This window comes from Cataglyphis hispanica, chromosome 6 (assembly GCF_021464435.1).
Source record: "Cataglyphis hispanica isolate Lineage 1 chromosome 6, ULB_Chis1_1.0, whole genome shotgun sequence".
NCBI lineage: Eukaryota > Metazoa > Arthropoda > Insecta > Hymenoptera > Formicidae > Cataglyphis > Cataglyphis hispanica.
In genome coordinates this window covers 1,182,266-1,202,914 of record NC_065959.1, presented here as the reverse complement: position 1 = coordinate 1,202,914, position 20,649 = coordinate 1,182,266, and the positions used below count along the sequence as shown (strand labels likewise).

The 20,649-nt window shown below is 40.9% G+C and overlaps 1 protein-coding gene and 1 long non-coding RNA gene across 3 annotated transcripts in view; one reads left to right on the top strand and one right to left on the bottom strand.

The window, feature by feature from the left end:
- LOC126850518 (homeotic protein empty spiracles-like) overlaps positions 1 to 4,411 on the top strand; it is a 33,417-nt gene extending 29,006 nt beyond the window's left edge. Inside the window, exon 3 of the mRNA XM_050593633.1 lies at positions 2,077 to 4,411. Within this exon, the coding sequence (XP_050449590.1) occupies positions 2,077 to 2,352 (276 nt within the window). The 3' untranslated portion in view covers positions 2,353 to 4,411. The remainder of the gene's footprint in view (positions 1 to 2,076) is intronic.
- LOC126850556 (uncharacterized) overlaps positions 1 to 20,649 on the bottom strand; it is a 149,720-nt gene that overhangs the window by 45,362 nt on the left and 83,709 nt on the right. The window lies entirely within an intron of this gene.

Sequence of the window (20,649 nt, the reverse complement as noted above, 5' to 3'; positions counted from 1 at the left end):
GTACCAAGGAGAAAGAAGAGAGAGAGAGAGAGAGAGAGAGAGAGAGAGAGAGAGAGAGAGAGAAAGGAGGGACGGGAGAGAGTTGCTCGATGGGGATGAAGCGTCTGGCTCATCCTGGGGGATGCAGCGCGCAGTAGGGGATGCCCGGGTTTCCGCGTGCGTGCGGATCCGCCAATCGAGCTTCAGGACCGCCCGCGATCGCCATGGCAACCCCGGGGGTCGACGGGAGGCGATTACGAAACGGGGGTAACTCGATTAAGCACGTGACGCCGCTCCCGGCGGCGACATCCGGGGACACGGGATGGCTTTCGCGGAGAGCGGAGGGGGATAGAATAGGCCCGAAAGTACGATCTGCTCGAAAGGGGTTGCTCTCTCTATTTGCTCTCTTAATCACCCGTTAAGTGCCGCGACCCCAATGTGGTTCCTCCGGGCACGCAGCAACGAGTTTGTCCCTGCTTTCCTGCATTTCGATTGGCCAACAGCGAACAACAACTTTGAGATGTGTTTTCGAGGGGTGAGATACATTTAATTCTGGCTTAAAGACGAAATACTCCACTTTGGATTGCTATTTAAATCGTTTAGATTCAAAGTGGCACGAGAACAATTAAAAGAATTAATGTGACAACCGTTTAATTTCTTTTTAAAATTTAAAAGAAATATATGTAATAGCGTTAAATATTTTTACTTAAAATATTACAGAAATTTCATTTTTAATTTGAATTAATCAAATCTTATTAAAATTTATGTATTGCGTTAGATGCAGACTTTACAACTTAATTTAAATCAAATGTTTTTATGTAAAAAAAAAAAATTATGCATTTTTTGGATTATGATTTTAAGATATTGTGATTAAGATATTGAGTCTCCCTCAATATCAGAAATATTTAACTTAAAATTAATAACAAAATAAATTTCTGATAACGCAATAGATATATTTTTTTTATTCCATTCGCGTCGTAATTTCATTATAATAAGTTCAAAACCGTGAAATCATTCATTTCGTTTCGGCTCACTGCGAAAGTCGATCGTGTCGAAAGATAATCCGGGTCTTGTCAAAACCGCACAGCCATCCGAGACGTTAGACAAACATCCCCGTTTCAGTCCCTACCCCCTTTACCGCGCGTGTGTGTCCTCTCGCGTCACAATGCTGATTTTCCGCGTAGATACTTTCAAAATGGGTCCCCCATTCAACCCTTTTCTCACGAGAGCGACGCGTATATCTAACAGTCAATTCGAGGACAATGCCCGATCGAGTTTGCCGTGTCTCCTCCCTGCGAGTTTCATCCCCGCTTTCTTCCACGCCAGCGACACGTACCATTGTAACCGGATACTCCCGTTTAGGGGTGGCTCCATGATACATCGGGGGTTGACCGAGCCAGGCTTATAACTAGTTGCCACTTAATTTGGCAAGCCTGGCAAGAGAGCGAGGGGTTCGATTCGCCCCCCCTGTTCTGTCGGCCGGGGGATTGGCCCACCGAGATCGATTGGCGGATACGTCGGTATTCGCTGGGGACGGCTACGCTCGAATTACCTCTCGTTGAACGTCGCGTATCTTCTGCCTGCCTTTCATCGCGTTCTTCGAAAAATTATCTTCCGCTCTCCTTCGCAGAAATCACCGATCACATATTCTCAATTATTTTTTTTTCTCAAATATTTTTGCCTGTCGTGAGTTGAAAAAATATATACAAAAATTCATCCTTTAACAATTATGATATCAATGTTTTTTATATATATAATTCCATTATTTTATATTGTTTTGAAATGAAATTTGTTTATTTCCTCTGTTTTTACATGTTCATTTTTTACACAACAATTTTTATGAATGATTCAATGCATAATTCGAATAACAATCTCAATCGGATGTGCATCCGTAATTTTATATAGAATTTTCTGTTCCAGATGATTATTCTCTCTGACTCAAAACACATGCATAAAAATATTGATTTATCTCTTTTTTCTGAAATGATTAATTCAAATATAAGTCTTAAGCCGCTATATTTATTAAAGTTGTTGCGTTATGAAACCACGTTAACTTTTCGAAAAGTTAACCGCGACAAAAAATCATTGATGTTTCAGGTAAAAGTGTGGTTCCAAAACCGTAGAACAAAACACAAGCGAATGCAGCAAGAGGAAGAGGCGAAGGCCCAACAACAATCGGGTGGCGGAGGTGGAGGCGGCGGCGGCGGCGCCTGCGGCGGCAACGCCAACGCCAACAACAACAGCAACAACAAAAACACTCATCACGTGAGCAAATGGCAGCAGGAGACTGGCGACTATCATCACGAGGAGGATGACGAAGAGGAGCACATCGACCCGGAAGCCGAAGAGTGCTCGAGCAGTTCCGAAGCGTAGCTAGACGTTCTCTGCCTGGATTAAGATCCAGGATCGAGCCGAGTATCCTGAGTGGATTCGAACAGAGTTCGATCAAGGTAGGAGCTAGCCGACTCGGATCTCCTAAATCGAGTTTCTTCGAGTTCCGGCTGCGTATCGAGGAATCGGGCTTCACTTCGAACAGAGTTATCGGTGTTAATGTTCCGGGGCAAGAGGTTAACAGTAGTGAATGAATTCCCACGAGTGGTTCCGTTGAGATCGCTGCGCGATCTCGCTTGGGTCATGGCCGAGGCTTTACGAGTATGATCTCAAAGAGCGAAAATCGGCACTGGAAGGCCTCAGAAATCGCTTAAAAACGATACTCATCCTACTTCGACTGAAGGTTCACCGGCGACATTAATATAAGAATGATTGGACAAGAGTCCGCATCCTGAAGAGCCTTTTTATCAGCGAAACCGCCGAGTTTTGTTCCAAACTTGTCAAATTAATCAAAGAACTAAATACGCAGTATTATGGTCACTCATCATCGATTTTTTTAAACTCAATCATTGTTTGAATCGTTGTTAAAAAATGCGTGAATTAGTTTAAAAAACAAAGTCACTCCCATTCTTTTATAATCTATGCTGTAATTTTACACATAATATGTTAAAAAGATCGATAATGGGAACTTAGTATTGCATATTTACCGTCGATAGGCGATGCCAGAAAACAAGAATGTTTCATTTTCTTCGTCTTTTTTTCTTTCATTTTTTCTTTCGAAATCACGATATAGTTCCTCAACATCTTCATTCCGCGTCGTTGTCGAAGGGAACGGTCGCGAACGATCTGTAAATATCCTCGAGAGGATAAGACGTTCTTCGGCTAGACTACCTTACAACGAGGCCGGAAAAAACGATGGAAAGATCGAAGGCGTCCATTGGAAACCGACTAATGGAGGCATTGTCTGCGAGAGACGAAACTAAATGGACGCGCTTCCGGCGGAAAGCGGCGGATGGTGGATCGAGAACGATCGACGTATCAAGCGGCGAATCATTTTTTGGCTGGTTATTCAAACTCCGCAGATTTTTGTGAGTCTTAGTTTTAACGGTTAAATTAAACGGTGAAATCTTCAATTTTATCCCGGATTTTTTTTAATCAAAATTTTTAATTTGTTAGAAAATTGCTCGCAAAATAATTTTTAAAGCGGTTGTTAAAAGATGATCTAAAATGAAAATCGATCCTTTCGCGATTCGCCTAGGTTCGCCGATCGCCACCGGCGCGCTTCGTTGACCACCCTTATCTTGCCATAAAAAATTCGCCATAAAAAGTAACTTTCGTCGGATGGTGTAAAATAAAAATGTAGCAGGAGAATAGATCGCGGAGTCTTTGTGAAAGCATCCCGACGTTTCTCGTTTTCTTTCTACAAACGTGAATGTAAATAAATAACTGTTAAGAAGGCATAGAGATGTACATGTGCGTGCGCAGAAACATAAGTAAAACGAAACTTTAAAGTGAGTGCCAAACTTCGTACCCTTAGTGAAAGATCCCAGTGTAAACGAAATGTATTTGCAATTGTATTTAAGTCGTTGTTCTATACGAGCGAGCAGTATTCCTTTCGTCGATCGGTGTTACGAGATATATACTGACGATTTAAATTATTATTGCTAATGTGTGTTAGATCCCGTGCGCCATAATGGAGCTGTCGCATTTGTAAATAGAAATTTTAATCTCGAAATCGTAATATTAATACATCGATTCTCTCAATATTTTAATATTATCAAGCAGCGCGAGTTGCATTTGGCGAGTATTAGATTTATTTATTTAACTTGATCAGAGAGAATTCGCGCTCTCATCGATTTCATAGAAAATTTATTTAAGTGTTGCGCGTATAGGAAAATAAGTTTTCACGTATAGGAAACATATTTTCCTACTCCGCTCAAGAAAATCGCTCGATTGTGGCGCGGGGCTTTCGTTTGTAAATAATCCTGTAAATAGCAAATTGTGATTTTGACGTGCAGAGCCATAGAATTGTACGATCATCAAATGACTCAGTTCGTGTTCTCTAGCGATATAGCGAAATAAATTATACCGTCTACAAGAATCGTTCCGCTTTTCTCTCGCCTGTTCCAGTAATCTGCCAATCCTCCAAAAATTCTCTACCATGTCTGCCGATTGCATGTTATAAAAATTGAAAGATATTATACGATATTTTTAATATGACGCCTCTTTACTTAACGCAAGAAGACAAAAGGAAAAATTGTACGCAAGGGGCGGAAACTTTTTTCTCTCAATGTTGCGTATATGATCATATCGCATTATCCTAATAATCCTGATATTCAAGAAGACATCGAGGGATGGTAAATTCGATATTGTAAACTCGAGAGTAGGTAATTTTGCGGCCGATAACTCATACACGGAGCCAAACAAAAATTGTTTGTTTTCTGCACGCGGTAATCTCTCTCGCGCAGCGTATTATTTTAGAAAGGCAGTACCCCGTGTACGAAAAATTGAATAATTTCCGCCGCCGGGCACGGACTCGCGTCGTGGTAATATTCAAGCATCACGACATTATCGCACTGACCGGCCATAATTACCGGGGTGCGCGCAAAGGGGGTGTCTTCACGCCGCAAATTGTTTTTCGCGAGGGCATCGCCGGGACAACAGCGGGGTCCCGACGGCGCAGAAAATCGCCGACTATAGGTGTACGGCCTCCGTTGCGTCTGCGGGAGCGATCCTTGTCGATAATCGCTTTATAATCGCCGCTTCCAAAAGGAATAATTTACTGCGTCCGACGTGGAACTCTCTCTCTCTCTCTCTCTTTCTCTTTTTCTCTCCCGTTCCCCCCGTAATTAAACGCGCCGGATATCTCCCTTCGTGCCCGGAACAACGGATGTCGGTAGATGATATTCGGAGATTCGTTATCATCCGTTCGTATTATTTTCATCTACAAACGAATACATCACCCCTGAAGAAATTTTCATGAAAATGGAATAGCGTTTTTTTTCCTCTTTAATGCTTTCTTTCATTTTTCATATCTTTTTAGGAATATATTTTTCCTTGAATGTTTAATAATATGTGATGTGTGGTAAAGATAATTAAGAATTTAGAAGATTTTAAACTTGACATTTCTCTTTTTCTTTCTTTAGAAGATTTTAAACTTGACATTTCTCTTTTTCTTCAATAGAGAAAATGGAATATGCACTTGCATTCCATGACGCCGATATGTATTGCTGTAAAGTAGAGTTAATAATTTGCTCAGTGAAAATTAATAGCACGGTGACGACTTGTAGGTGATTATTGACATATTAATCAGTTCATGTTAATAAATTTATAAATTGAAAGTACCTGCAGTTATAATGCAAGCCTGCAAAGTAAAATAAGACTTTACAAGAAAGGAAAGAAGAATAACCGTAAAATAAATCATACAACAATAAATATAAATACACATAAATCTTAAAATCTAAGTATTTATCATTTTATCATTTGATTAATGAATGAATAAAATTAAGCTTTAATTCGAAACAAAAAAATAGCAAAGACGCATCGTTTGCAAAAAAAAAAAAAATCCTACTGCTACATAAATCTTCTTTTCAGTACACACTTTATTGCGACACATTATATGCCGCAAATAAATAAACACGGCAACACATATAATTATTTTTCAAAATCCAAACTGATTAACTCCACTACTTTTTGTAAATTTCTTAATTCTAGTACCAGAGTAATAATAATGCGTGGTACTAGAATTCAGAAATTTACAGAAAGTTGAGTTGATCAATTTAGCTTATGAAAAACTTTACATGTCTCTTCTCTCTTGTTATTTCGGTATTAAATATTCAATAAAATTTTAACGCCATGCTAATTTATTCTTAATAAATTCATATCAAATTTTTTCAAGATCGTCGTATTTCCCTGAATATTAATTGTTAATTGTCCCATCGTATATTCGACGCGGACTCATTTGTTGGGTTCGGAAGGGAAGCTCGGCAATCAACAAGATTATTCAACGTCCATTTTTATATCTCAGACGCGCGCGCTTATCAATCGATCAATTAAGCGATTAAATTAATCAGCATGCGGGGCAATCGCCACGGAGACAAGATACGAGAGATCGGACGCGAGGCGCTAATGAAGCGCATTAATTGAAGTGTTAACTAGGGCTCGTTAATTAAACATCTCGCCGATAGCCATACGGTCGTCAAAGCGAGCGATCGACCGATCGATCGACAATCAATAATCAATAAATCTTATTGGTCATCAAAGCGAGCGATCCTCTTCTTATCCTTGCACCCTTTTTCCGGATGATCCAGTTTCATTATCACGGCTGCACTGTTCGCGTTAGTTTAATTAACACGAGGATATTGTACGTTCGGAATCTGATTTTTCGACGTGCTCGTTAAACGAAGCAAATTTATGACGCGTATATCGATCGCGACTACATAAGTATAGTGTATACATAATATCGCCCCCTCGCGATATTACACGATATATGCATTTTAAAGCATCCGATAGAGACTTTCACGAGAACGTGATAAGGGAAGATATACAATATCTATGTGATGAAACTCGATCGGACGCCGATGCTATTGCGTTAGATGGATAATAAAGTTGATAATATTCCGTTAATATTTCCGCTGTCGAGACAATCTCTTAATTGCTGCCGAACGTCATATGCGATAATCGTAGCGTGGTTAAAAATTATCGAGCGGAGCTATCGCGCGCGTATGTAGGCCTTATCGTATTTCGCGTGCCGGTAAATGAGTTAAAATAATACGTTTCATTAAGTCTCGCGGGATTAGTTTCACTGTTACGAGCATACCGGCAGATAAGCGGCCGGATTACACGCGCGGGGAGCAATAAGTGTATTATAAAGGTGGATATACACGCCGCATTCTTGCGAGAGTTGAGTTGTTCGCATGCACAAATTGTTGTTTACCGCCGAGTCAATTTAAAGCCAGTAAATTTTCCCCTCACCAATGCAGATGTCATGCAATATCAGGTTACTGCGATGTCTACGACATCATTTAAAGGAAAACGAAATTAAATCTTTCTGGAAAAAAATGAAACATATTGCGCATAAGTTATTCTTTTCTTCGCATTCCTCGCACATACCTTTTTAATCAGATTGAATTTGAATAAAAAAATATATTAAACTTAGTTTGAAATATAAGACGAAGGGTGCTATTGAAAAGAAGTTTAGGGAAATCTTTCAATACAAAAATAATAATTCTTAACTGTTTCGAAAACCTGCGAGGCTTCGAAAGCCGGAACGATTTAAGCGTATCTACGCGGTCGCAATTGATCCCTCGTTTGTTTCTCTGATAGGTTAACGCCTACGCCAATGTGCGAGGGGTAAAGACAGAAATGTGTCGGTTTACTTGGGCGAAGAGCGCACCACGTAAGGCCCGCGGCTAGGTGGCCGAGGGAAGAAGGTGGAATCGCGGGAGGGGGAGAGGAGATGAGAGCAGACAGCAGCGGAGCGGTGGAGGCGATGGTGGCGGGAACGAGGGGGAGAAGGGACGGAAAGATCGGGAAAAGCGGTGGGGGAACGTCCGAGGGTTCAGAACTGCTAATTATGTAAATTGCCGGTGTTGCAAATTACCCTCACAGTTTGCGTTCATTCTGCACACAATCCACACGGTCTCCGCACACCTCGCACGGAATCCATCCACTTGGATACTGTTACTTCCTCCGGCGAGGAGGAGGATCGGGGAAGGCGAGAGCGGGGGGGGGAGGGAGGGAGGGAGGGGGAGGAGACGAGGGAAAGGGCGAGCGGAGAAGAGATGAGAAGAGAGGGAAGATGGCGGCGGATAGAGCGAGATGGATGATCTCCCCGAGGACGAGGAGCGTGAGTTTCTCGTTCGGTGCCTCCTTCTTACCTCTCATTCATCATCGCCGGCGTACTCGACGATGCGCGGATATCGGTATCCGCTAACAGATACCGATGTCGGACAAGTACGCGACGAACGATCGCGAACGTTTTCATCACGAGTGTCGTATTATCGTCATCTAGAAATGCTAACGATTTAGCTTAAAAAATTAGGATGAGCCCCGAGTCAAACTGGATATTTATTTTTTCGAATATTTTCGTGGAAAATATTATTATAAATATATAAACATCGTTTATAAATTAAAAAAAAAAAATTATCTTTCCGTTTTGCGACCTCGCACTATTCAATTATCATTATATTTGAGACCTGTCTTTCCAACTCCCGAGTAAATTCAATGATACAAGTATCACAAAGAAAATACGAAGCCCACAAACGGTACAAAAAATATTTTCGGCGCTTTACATCGCTTTGCAATCTACAATTTGTCATGTCAAGCGTAAACGCGGCGGATAACGAGACTGATCCGCGATGCGTGTTGCGATGTTGCGACTGTCAAAATCGGACGTTTTCGTCGGACCACATGCGGAAGATGCATGCAAATTCCTACCGTAGAAAGAGAGAGAGAGAGAAAGATAAAAAAAAGATAGAGAGAGAGAGAAAGAGAGAACAAATTGAAGCGAAGGAGCAGGAAGAGAAGAAGCAGCAAGTCGCCAAGGGAAAAAGATGCGAGTATCTTTGGCGCGCGGTCTCTCCCTTCTTATCGCGTCAGAGAAACCGGTACTGGACGAGATATATAGTTTATCACGAAAGTATAGAAAAGTTAGCGGAACGACTGTTTTCATTTACACGAGTCGTAGATGACACCAATTAGGTCGCACAGGACGTGACGTCCTGTCGGCGCGGCTCGCGGACTGTGATCGCGTGAGTCACGACGAGTTTCCTCATTCCGTGTTGCAGGCGACGCGTATTTACTTGCATATCACGAGGAACGTATAGTAGCGCTTCAAAGTACTCGGATCGAATACGATGATGTAAATGATGCGGAAAGTATCATTCAAAATAATTGTATATGTAAATTTGAAAGGATGGCGTAATTAATATATGTCGATGAGCGCGTTAACGAAGTGCTTATTGCGCGCATACACACACACACACACATATGTATACACACACAAGGCGATGCGCTATACGGGCGTTTTTAAAAGGAGCGAAGGAAAGGATATACGCTGCGAGAGGTAAATATTATGAGAATTTATAGCTTCGGCAAATTTAGAGCGATCACTCCGACTAAATTGTGAAGATAAGATCGCGGAATAATTAATTACAATTAAGTCGGGCCTTATATTTGTAATGGTACGGAGAGAGAAAGAGAGAGAGAGAGAGAGAGAGAGAGAGAGAGAGAGAGAGAAGAGAAGAGAATATATCTGTACGACGCGGACGGATATATTGTCATTCAAATTTGGCACAGGCCGTAGGAGGTGTTTAACGACACGAAACGTCGTTCAGCGGTGCTGAACGAAACAAGCTCCGTAAATTAGGGAAGATAAGTGGTCGCTCAGGCCACAGGATGAAGAAGTTCGGACACGCAGGTCTTTTACCCTCTGCAGGAAGTATTTGATGCCCGGATAATTGAAGAGCCGCGTATTCCGTGTCTATTCAACCGTCTTCGATCTATTAAAGCCCATTTTATCGATTCGCATTCATGAAATGAAAAAATATATTGACAACCATTAACATTCATCAGAATTAATTACATGTAAAAAGAGAAAAAAGAAAAAGAGAAAGATAGCCTTAATGCTCGGTTTTTCTTGCCTCTTTTTATATGTCTGATTTTTTTATAAATTATTAATTTTTTGATTAAAAAATAATAAAAAATATGTATGTATCTATTTTATGTTCGCCCAATGTAGACCGCTTCAAAATTTTACGACCATTACGTTCTGTAATTACCGTCCATCCACGTGATATTCTCGCTGCACGAGATTATTGCAACTGCGCGTTTAGCAGAGAAAAGATAGACCGAAATTTTTTTTGCATTGACGCGCGGCGTCAAGAGCAAGCGTGACATTAAGTATCACGTAGAAGACGTCGGCCAATAAAGTAGAACGCGCGCACGAACAAATCGTTTAATCCAACTCGGGGCCGATCGAGGTAATGACGGCCATAAACTGCAGCGCCGAACAGAGAGAGCTCCAAGATTCCTGGACCCGAACGGAATTGGGCTTGACAGGCGAAATGGGCCCGAAGTCTCGGGGCATGTATACCTGAACCCCCGTCTCGCCCCCTCTCGCTCCGTCACTTCTCTCACACGCCCGTTCCTTCTTTCTCTCTCTCTCTCTCTCTCTCTTCCTTCTGGCTCCGCCTGAGCCTACAACTCGAATGCCACAAGCTTGGGATCCCAGATGGAGGATCCGGTTCCAGGAATCGAGTGTGTAAAACATCGGTTAAAGCCGTGCTTTCCAAGCCGGAATCGATGGGAAAACAATGGCCCGACAGGCCCTAAAGTGTCTGACAAATGTTCCACGCGTGTCGCGCGGCCCGACCGGGCGCGGTCCGCGAGAGCGCGTCTCGCATTTTTCTTTTCCGCTTGCGCGAAGCTCCGGCATCACCGTCGTAAGTGTACCGCGTCAAGCGTATCGAAATCAAGAATGCTATTTAAAAAACACCCAATTCAATATGAAAATTTAAAATATGTAAGATATAATAAAAGAGATAAGAATATAAAATAAAAATAAAATAAAAAATAGAATAATATGATGGAATAGACATATAAAAAAAAATGCAATTATGCACCCAATTTATATCTCTATATCAACGACTTGGCGTCTCGATTGCATCGATGCGTTCATCGGACAAAATTCCTCGCGAGATAAAAGTCATTCGATATGCCGGACTCTTTTTCGGCGAAAGATGTGCGATCCGCGGCGCTAATAAGTCACTCGACTGAGCCGGTCTCTCCGAACGTTGTTTCCATTTGAATAACACGAGAGCGACACGATCCTTTTCCACGGATGTGTGCCACGAGATAAATAAATGCAGCGTCCGGCGCCCGGGTGAAGAGGCGATCGGACCACCGAGCCGATCAGGTAACGACGCTCGTAAAATCCAAATTAAAGTTGAATTAAGCGACCGCGACGGAATCTGCCAATCGATCGTCGCTCGCTATCGAGCGTCCAATACCTCGGATCTCCTCCTGTTGTGTTCCCGTCTCGAGAAACCTGGCTTCTCTCGCTATATGTACGACGGTCTCGCCTGCGGTTCCTGCCTCGACTTCGTGATCGATCGATCGCGACCGAACACGTTACCGATTAAACGAGTCGCGCGCATCGTTCGCAAATTAAGCGTGTAAAACGAGGGAACGTGTGGTTGTCGGTGCGTTATACATATTGAGACATTTGATTTCCCCGAAAATTAATTACCTAATCATTAGCAACCATACAATTATTTCGTTTTATTTTAACGAATGTCATTTTACGATATTACATTGACAGCTCGCGATGATTTCGTTTAAAAAAAAAGTCTATGTGCGATTTTATCTAAATAAATTTTATTTATATTTTAAAAACATCTGTCTGTTTTAAATATTGATATGTAATTACTTCTTCAACTACTAGAAAGAGACACACAAAACGTCTTCAAACGCATGCGCGCAAAAATAATTTTATTCCACGTGCCAAAATTAGATAAAGTAAATTTAAATTTTTAATTATTCATTCTTTGAAACAGTTCTTGAAATATGATTGTTTTTAAATAAAGTGCTTTATCTATTCGTCGTATTACAGCATATTTTTTATATATCATTGAATTTTTATTCTAAAGTATTCTATAGATATGTAAAATATATCATAGAATAAATTAATTTTGATATAAAAATTTTTTTCATACATATCGTTACTAAAAAAATACAATTACATGTTGCATTTAAAACACAAATATATTGTATATAAATTTAATAAAATAGATAATAATCAAAAATATATACTCTACAAAATTCTGTGCGATTTCTCGGTTATGTCATCGTGATCGAGCATGGTTGCACTAGCTAAGTCTAGCATTCTAACAAGCTCCTATCAAGAATGCATTCGTAATCGAAAGAACGAACATTGCGGCACTTATCGGTTTGCCCTTCCTGGACATTATCTTCGATGATTTTTGTCATTCGAATTGAGCGTTTGCGGAATGCGAGATCAAACACTATGGACGAGGAGTAGCGAGGTTAATCACGTGAATTCGATTTGTTGCGAAATAAATGCGCACGCCAAGTCGTGAGAAAGAAGCATCATCAGGGAAAACTTCATCGATCGATGCGATTGAAAAAGTTGAGATGACCGAGGGAATGGATGCATATATTTTTTGCAAACAAAATCATAATTCGAAAAATATCGACTAAATATTTCAGGAAAATAAATAAATTGTATTGTTTAAATATGACAAGATAAATTAAAATAAATATTCCTTAATTATCCTACAACTCAACCCAATTTTTCGCCGATAAAAAAAAGTTTAGAATCGAAATAAGAAAATTCTTTCAAAGAACATAGAAAGGAGGCATGATTAAAGAAGGTGAGACACAAGACGAAGGAGAAGTAGAAAAGAGGAGAAAGAACGCAGAAATAAGGGGGTCGATGATGGAGGCGATGTGTGTGGGTTCAACGCAAGAGTATCGGGTTACCAATGAAATAGTGGTACCATTTTGTTTACATTATTGTCGGATGTGTGCACCGGCCGGGTGTGCGTATAAAGAGATGCAGGCGTGTCCGATGCGAACGCTCACCGACCGGCCGCAAACAGCGTGTTGCGTGTACGACGTGAAGAATCATGCGTTGCGCGATCAACGCGCGCCGCGAGAATTATCCTCTCGTTCCTGGACTCAAGAGAGAAAGAGAGCGATCCGCGAAGATATTTTCCCAGAGTTTTGACGATGCTACGAAACCAGATGGCCGACGAGAATGTCGAGTGCTCTTCGTCTATCGAATGACACGTGTAAAACTAGGCATGATTTTTTTTTCTCTCTCTCGGTGGATTAGATCGGTGGATCATTTGATTGAGCTTTATATCTTCAAATTATGCTGACTCCTCTTCATCGCTGCGTCCCTGATTATCTCGTCAACGTTCTGTTCTTCTATCCGTGCCTTCGGATGGAAAGAGTTTACTGAGATGCTTGTAATATTTGTGTTATTTGCATGCTCGTCCTATTAGATTTTTTCTTTAAAATTCAAGCTCTTTTTTCATTATAATAATTTTTGCAAAACGATGATAAACACATGTCGCAACTATATATATATATATATATATATATATATATATATACACACAATTTTTTTTTTATTAATTGATAAAAATTTTTAACATATTCGTGAACAAACGCGTGATAATTATTTGAATATTTATTATATATATATAATTTATTTTTATTTTTCATCGCTGACATTTCGAGAAATAATAGATCATCGAAGCAACAATCGGCGGAATGACTTAGCAGTTGGATCGCGCGAGATAACACTTCCGTCAACGACGCAACTAGTATTGTGCAGATTTTTTCGCGCCGAGTAATTCACCGGCTGAATTACTCATCGACGTGACAGCCGGCATTATCGCTGCGGGAATAGAAGCGACGGCACTCGCAGAAATGCAAATTCCGGGAGGAAATCCAGGGTGGCGATAGGCGCTGGGAAGAGGCGACGAGGAAGGCAATAAGAGGGGAGAGGCAAGAGAGTTACCTGGGCAAACATGTGGTTACGGCGAGCCGAGGTTGGCCCAGGTTATGATAGGTTCGCGTGGTTGGCCCACATTAGACAGATCCACGGGGATCGAGATCTCGAATCGTAGAAATTCCCCTTCGCCCTTCCCTCCCCTTTCCCTCTTCTACCTCTTCGTCAGGATGATACTCGGTTATTAGACGTTACGCGCAGCAATACCTCACGGGGGCCCCGTTGCTGCTGTTGCTGCTGCTGTTTCTTCTTTTTCATCCATGGTTTATGCTGTGACCTCGATGGTCTCTCGACCGGCGACCTATCGATGGCGTATCCCTCGCGCGGACGATGGAATCGTGCGGCAAATCGTGTAATTCAGTTCTTCGATTCTACAATTCCACGTCGTGGCGCAAATCAAACGTAGAAAATAGCGGAACACTTATACACGGTGTTGAGCTCGTCTTCCGGATCGGGACGATTCTCAGGTACGTGAGCGGGTATCGAGATCGTTCCTAGTTCCGTGAGAGTGTTTTCAATCGTCTTAGATAATCGTTGGCCGGTCAATCATTCAGTTCGTTTGACGAATGCCTTATACTGTTCTTAGATTGTATCTATCTCCTCTCTCTTTCCATTTCTCTCCCTCTTTTAAATTAATTATTTTAATATGTCTATATTTCTCGTTAAAAATTTTTTTAACTCTTCGATATTAAATATGTCGAGATGACGATGATGCCTCTAGTTAACATTGAAACTAAGTCTACTTGAAATCAGCTGACGCTAAAATCAGTTTCTCGTTTGCTATTGTCTCTTAATTCATCAAAATTTCTTCTGTTATCAAATATTATACGCACCGGATATATATGGGGCTATAAAAGACTCATTCAGTACGCGCAGCAATCACACGAGGAATTTCGCGGGTCACCCACGCCGAGAGTCTCCCTTCGATCGATTCGATTCACTTTATTCGATCGTTGGCAGGCTCGTGCGAGCCCGACACCACCTTTTCACCGATCGAATGCTCGCCGAGCAAACGGGTTATGAACTGCCATAAAAACTCGCGCCCCCGGTCAACGACTAGAGGAGACGTCGTACCGGATGACATTTTCTCTCCCAGGTACAATAGATATAAATGAAACTGGATCCATTATTTTACAATTGATTAATGTTTAACAATGTAATTTTTAATTTTTCTTGCATTATACAAATATATTAATATTTATTATAAATATTAAAATATATTAAAATATATTATTAAAATATATTATTATAAAAATAATAAATATTAAAATAAATATTAAAAATAATAAATATTAAAATATATTATTATAAATATATAAATATTTTATATTTAAAATATAATATATATATTTGATATATTAATCCTTAAAAAAAGAATCTATAAGATTTATAAATATAAAATTTAAAAAAAATTGCAGTTTAGATATCATATTTACTACCTTAATTTAAGGTGGTTATATCTTAACGCCATTAATTTTAATTTCAGAAATATCAAATTTAGCTCTCTCCGTCTTTTTCTCCCATACCTTTATCTCCTTCTTTCTAACTTCTGAATCTGAGCGCGCGTCAATGCGTCGCTCGTATAAGTGTGCGTGCGCGAACCTGTGGCTACGAAGCCGCATCGTAATTACGCGGGGCGACTATTCATTAAACTGATTACACCTTATTCCTCAGCACTCCCCGCCCCATCCCTCGTTCCCCTAACATCCCCGTTTACGCTCGTCCTACGTTCACGTCCGTTCGCCTCTCGCTGCCGAGAGGCGAGAGGAGAGAGAGAGAAAAAGACCCGGCGTTCTCGTTCCCGCTGTTGGATGCTGCAAGATGTTAGATGTGGCGGCGCTTCATCTCGCCGCGCGAACTCTCCCTAACTGTGACGTGGCTGCACGTGCTAGTATGTAGTGTGCGTGTGCTGTTGCTTTCAGGTATATCATACGAGCACCACGCAGCGCTGACAGGAATGCAAACAGCCACGTTGCCGGGATGGATTTTTGTATTGCGCGCCTATCTCTTCTAAATGATTGTCTGCATGAGCACGGCTCGTTTGCGCGATGCGCAAACTCGCTAACATCTTAGATTCTCGCTGCAATTTATGCTTGCCGTATGCGTCTGGAATATCGGAGTGTAACTTGGTTGTTTCATCGAAGGCTTTAATCGATCGATGCGATCGTGAGGAGTCGTGAGACACGATTCCGAACCGATTAGAGTCTAAAGCTCTTTAAAGTTTAAGTAAAATTATATCTTTTATCAGAGACGGATAAATCCAATAATTCCTATGGCAAAGTAGACTTCGAGTAATGACAAATTATCTCACCTTATCTCATATATCTGAATTAAAAAAATATATATATAATAATATATACTTATACCATTGATTAATCAATCTGTAATAAACATCAAGCCCGTTCGCGAGAACAAGCGTTTGTCAATCGCGTTATCGATAACGGGTGCGACACACGCGGGCGTTACTATTATATTAGGACGACGTTGCGATATCGCACCACGAGATTAGACGGATAGTCCGGGACGATGGAAATACTGGCGCGCGCGGGCGTGATTTCCTCGAGGATTATATCGTATTATCACGTGGGTGTATAAGTAACGCGAACACATGAACACGTACGCGCACAGACGTATACACACGTGTCAAACAAACATATGTTTCCTCTCGCTGTCCTAGAAGATATACTCGCCGCCATTAACATTATTATGTGAGCCCGGACTCGTCAAGTGGGGATAAGTGAGCGCGCGCATACGGCTTTATTAAATTGCCGGTGTAACATTACGATTTACAGAGCAATAAGAGAGTTATCCGGTATTGGCGGGGGGTCGGGAGCGGATCCCGCTTCTTGTGCATACACGCGATGCTTCTTCTCTCATCTGGCGGGATCGGTGGATTTTCTTTCTCTCTTTTTTTTTCCCTTTCCCCGTTTTCTTTTTTCCTTTTTTTTTCTTTCTTCTCTGAACAATTATGTGCGCGTTGACGTTTTGTACAGCCGGCGGGATTTACGGTACACATACGGTATTAAACGCGAGATCGTCCAGCCGCGACGCGATAAATTGGAATCGCGTGCCACGCGAGGAACGTGAACGAATCCACGGCGCTGAGCTGCATGTTTTATCTACTTCGAGTTTGATGAAGCTACAGAGCTAAAGTTTTTGCAATCAGGTTAGATATATCTTAAAAAGATTACTTTGTTTAATATAATTTTGCAGATAGAAGACTGAGATAACGATGACAGCAGAGAAATAATCAACTTAATGGTCATAATTAATAAATGATTAAATCAAATAGCAAGGGCAACAAGTTTAGCACTATAATTTCTTTTAATTTAATATCATGCTGCAAAATCTGCGAGTTTCAGATTCCGACAGAAACATCAACCGCAATATCCTGGACGTCCTGATCCGGCTTGCAACTGGACGAGGATGCATTTTCGAGGGGCGCGCCAAAATGCCACGCGAAGGAAACGCGCGACGAGACGGCCGCGGCGAGACGGAGAGAGGAGGAAAGAAAGGGAAGCAGGGCAAAATAAAAGACGAAAAGGATTCCGTAGGGCCCCGGAGGGATCGCAGTGACCGCGCGAGAGCTGCTCGTCTAAAAGGAGTCCTATCGCGGGTTATCGCTCGGTAGAGAGAGGCTCAACAACGTAGCAATTATCAGCCATTCCTCGCAAATAGCTGATGGTTAGTGATAATTATCTGCCGAGAACGCCACGCCGTTGGGCCAGCATCGCGTACAACCGATCTATATACCGGGTGCCTAGAGCAAAACATTCGCCTCGTCTCGTTTCTCTCTCTCTCTCTCTCTCTCTCTCTCTTATCTTTCTCGCGTTAGTTCCGTCTGTTTCTTTTCCTCTTTCTCTTTATCTCCCTTTCTCTTTCGCTCCGACTTGAGCATTCTTCTTTCTCCCTTCTTCCCGTCGCCTCGACCGTCTCGCTAGAAATTGGCAGTAACGTTATGATAATTCCCGTTCTTCGACCGCGGATAAGATCGTTCCGTGGAATTCGGATTTCTTTTAAATCGCAATCGACGCCCCGTCGATACAGATCCGGCATTATCCGACTTGTTCGTGTAATTTCCAAGAATGCATCTCTTTGTCGATAATTATAAATATCAAATATAAATTCACGCGGTCATTAACGATATCACGTGCACATAAATATTTGACAATTTTCCACCTGTCAAATGCCTGTCATTTTTATTTTCCTATTTTTCTCACATCTGTTTATAGTCATTACATCGATAGTTATCACAGTCGTTATGTGATAATAAATAATTTCGTTCAAATCTTCAAATTTGGATCAAGATGGTTAATGTTCGCGTGTGGATGGATCCAAAAAAAAAAAAAAACTTGCAAACTTTGCCGCGCATCCACGAGTGATAGTGGATTCACCGGATAAAACGGGACACCCGGTCGTTGCCATGGCAAATAAACGACGGATATGTGCGGGCAACAGTGTGTTAAGTACTGGTATTAGGGTAATAAGCGTGCAAAGAGATCTCGGCCTATCGGCGTCGAGGTGCACCAGAAGTAGGTGCACGGCTTCTCCACCTACGGCTGAAATTTTCTCTCTTCCTCTCCTCTATCCCTCTCCACCATTCCTTCCTTCTCTCCCTCTCTCGTAACTCCTCTCGTCCCCTGCATCGTCTCATCTCGTCCCGCGCTTATATGCACGAATGCATTTCTATCTCGCCTACCACTTTTGCGAGATCGCAGGGAAAATTCTTCGAAAGCGCGCGTTTAACGGAGGGTAAAGATCGACGAATGGCAGAGTAGCGAGATGCGAGTTATACGCTCACGATAATTCGCGTTAGAATGTGGGAACTTTTCGAGAGCGTGATTCCGCACGATCCATCGAGATTGCGCGGAATGAGGAGGAGTTATCCCTAGTTATCGAGCAAACATTGAATGAAATTAACGAAACATTTCGTTATTGAATATAGAAAATTGATGGAGATATTTGAATTATATTATTAATTGCTAATATATATTTTTTAATAATATTTTAAATATTATAAAACAATTTTTTTTATGTAAAATATATAAATTATGTATGTTTCATTTTTAATAAATATTTATTTGCACTGCGATATACTTGAATCTTTTCATCGCAGTCGTATCGATCCGATTCTTACGCTATGGCTGTAAGACAGTGTAAGGTTTCGAGATATCCTTGGTCCAGCGGCCTCGGTTGAGAGCGCAGATAACATCTGAGCGACCAAATTGTTTCGGATTGTTGGTTAATTAGATGCTCGTGTCTTTTTGGTCCTACAATCTTTGCGCGGGAGGTGGAGATGGAATTGAGAAAAAGATAAAAGAACGAAGGGAGGCAAAATAAAAAGAAGAGTGAGAAACACAAAGAGAGAAAGAGAGAACAGGCGCGGGTAGATATCGCTGAATGCTGGATCTACAAATGCTGCCTCGCTCACCAACCTCATGTATAACCAATAATCGAAGCACGATAGCGATGCAACCTCGCGTTATCTAATCGTGAACCACGCTGCTACGCAATTGACAAGCACGTGTCTTCGGCGTCTCCCCTGAGAGTCACCTGGATATGTCCGAATGTATGCGCGCACGTTTCTCGGCGATGTGTGTAAAAATGGAAACGACACTGGTATCGTCGCAATTTTTATGGATTTCGCGTGAAACTTTCGCCGCCAATCTCGATACGAATCATGTCGGCTACTTAACGTTACACTCTGTTACGCTTGGTAGCACACTCGTCAAAATACTTGTAGTAGTAGCATAATAATCGATCAAATATCTCCAGCGAATATCTAAAAGTTCCTTTACATTGATCAACTATTGAGAGCAAGAAGAGAGATGTTATCGCCGATAATAATATTCCAATCCTAGAAACTTCCATCAAAAGGCGCGGAATTGGATATTAATACACGTGTAAAGATTATATGTACGATCAATCGTTCCAATCTAGAGTTGCACGTCAGCTCGTAGCTTGCCTTTCGGAATTTAGCATCTCGAATAAACACCTGTGTAATTAGAATCCAGCGATTAAGAACTTCAAGCGATATCAAGATATATCAAGTGATCTGTATAATTACCGTGAAAATGTTGCTTTGATATATAACTATCGCTTCGCACAATCTCTCTCTCCCTCTCTCTCTTTCTCTCATATTGGCCGTCGCATATTGAAAATTCACAAAATCGCGCAATCGAGCCACGGCGATTGCTATTTTCGCTGGAAGGGTTGAACGGCCCCGTTAATCGACCCAGAAATGCATTTCTAGTTCATTTTGTCCGGGGAGATAACACGTAGCTTCTAACTTTTGTAACACTCGAATGCACTTGTAATTTCCTGTAAAAAAAAAAAAAATAACATCCATCGCTCCAGGATTGCAGATTATCGGTCGCGGATCGTATGCGCGAAAGATTAAAGACGAACTGAACGGCTACGTCAAAAGTTAAATTCAATAAAATGTTGAGATTCATAAACTTGACATAAACTTGCAAAGTAATTTTAACCTTTTAAAATATAAAATTAATAATTAATTTATGAGTTAAAGTAAAGATTTGCCCTGCAGAATTAAAATTTTTATTTTCATGAATTTTTGTGTATAGTCACTAGAAAAAAGTTAGTTATAAGATAATATTTACGATTTTAAGATTAAATTATTTTCTACAGAGCAAATCTTTACTTTAACTTATTAATTCATAAATTCATAAATATCAATTTTATATTTAATTTACTACAAACTCATAATAATTTCAATTAATTTTTAATTTTATATTTAACTTATTATAAACACATAATATAACTCATTAATTTGTGAA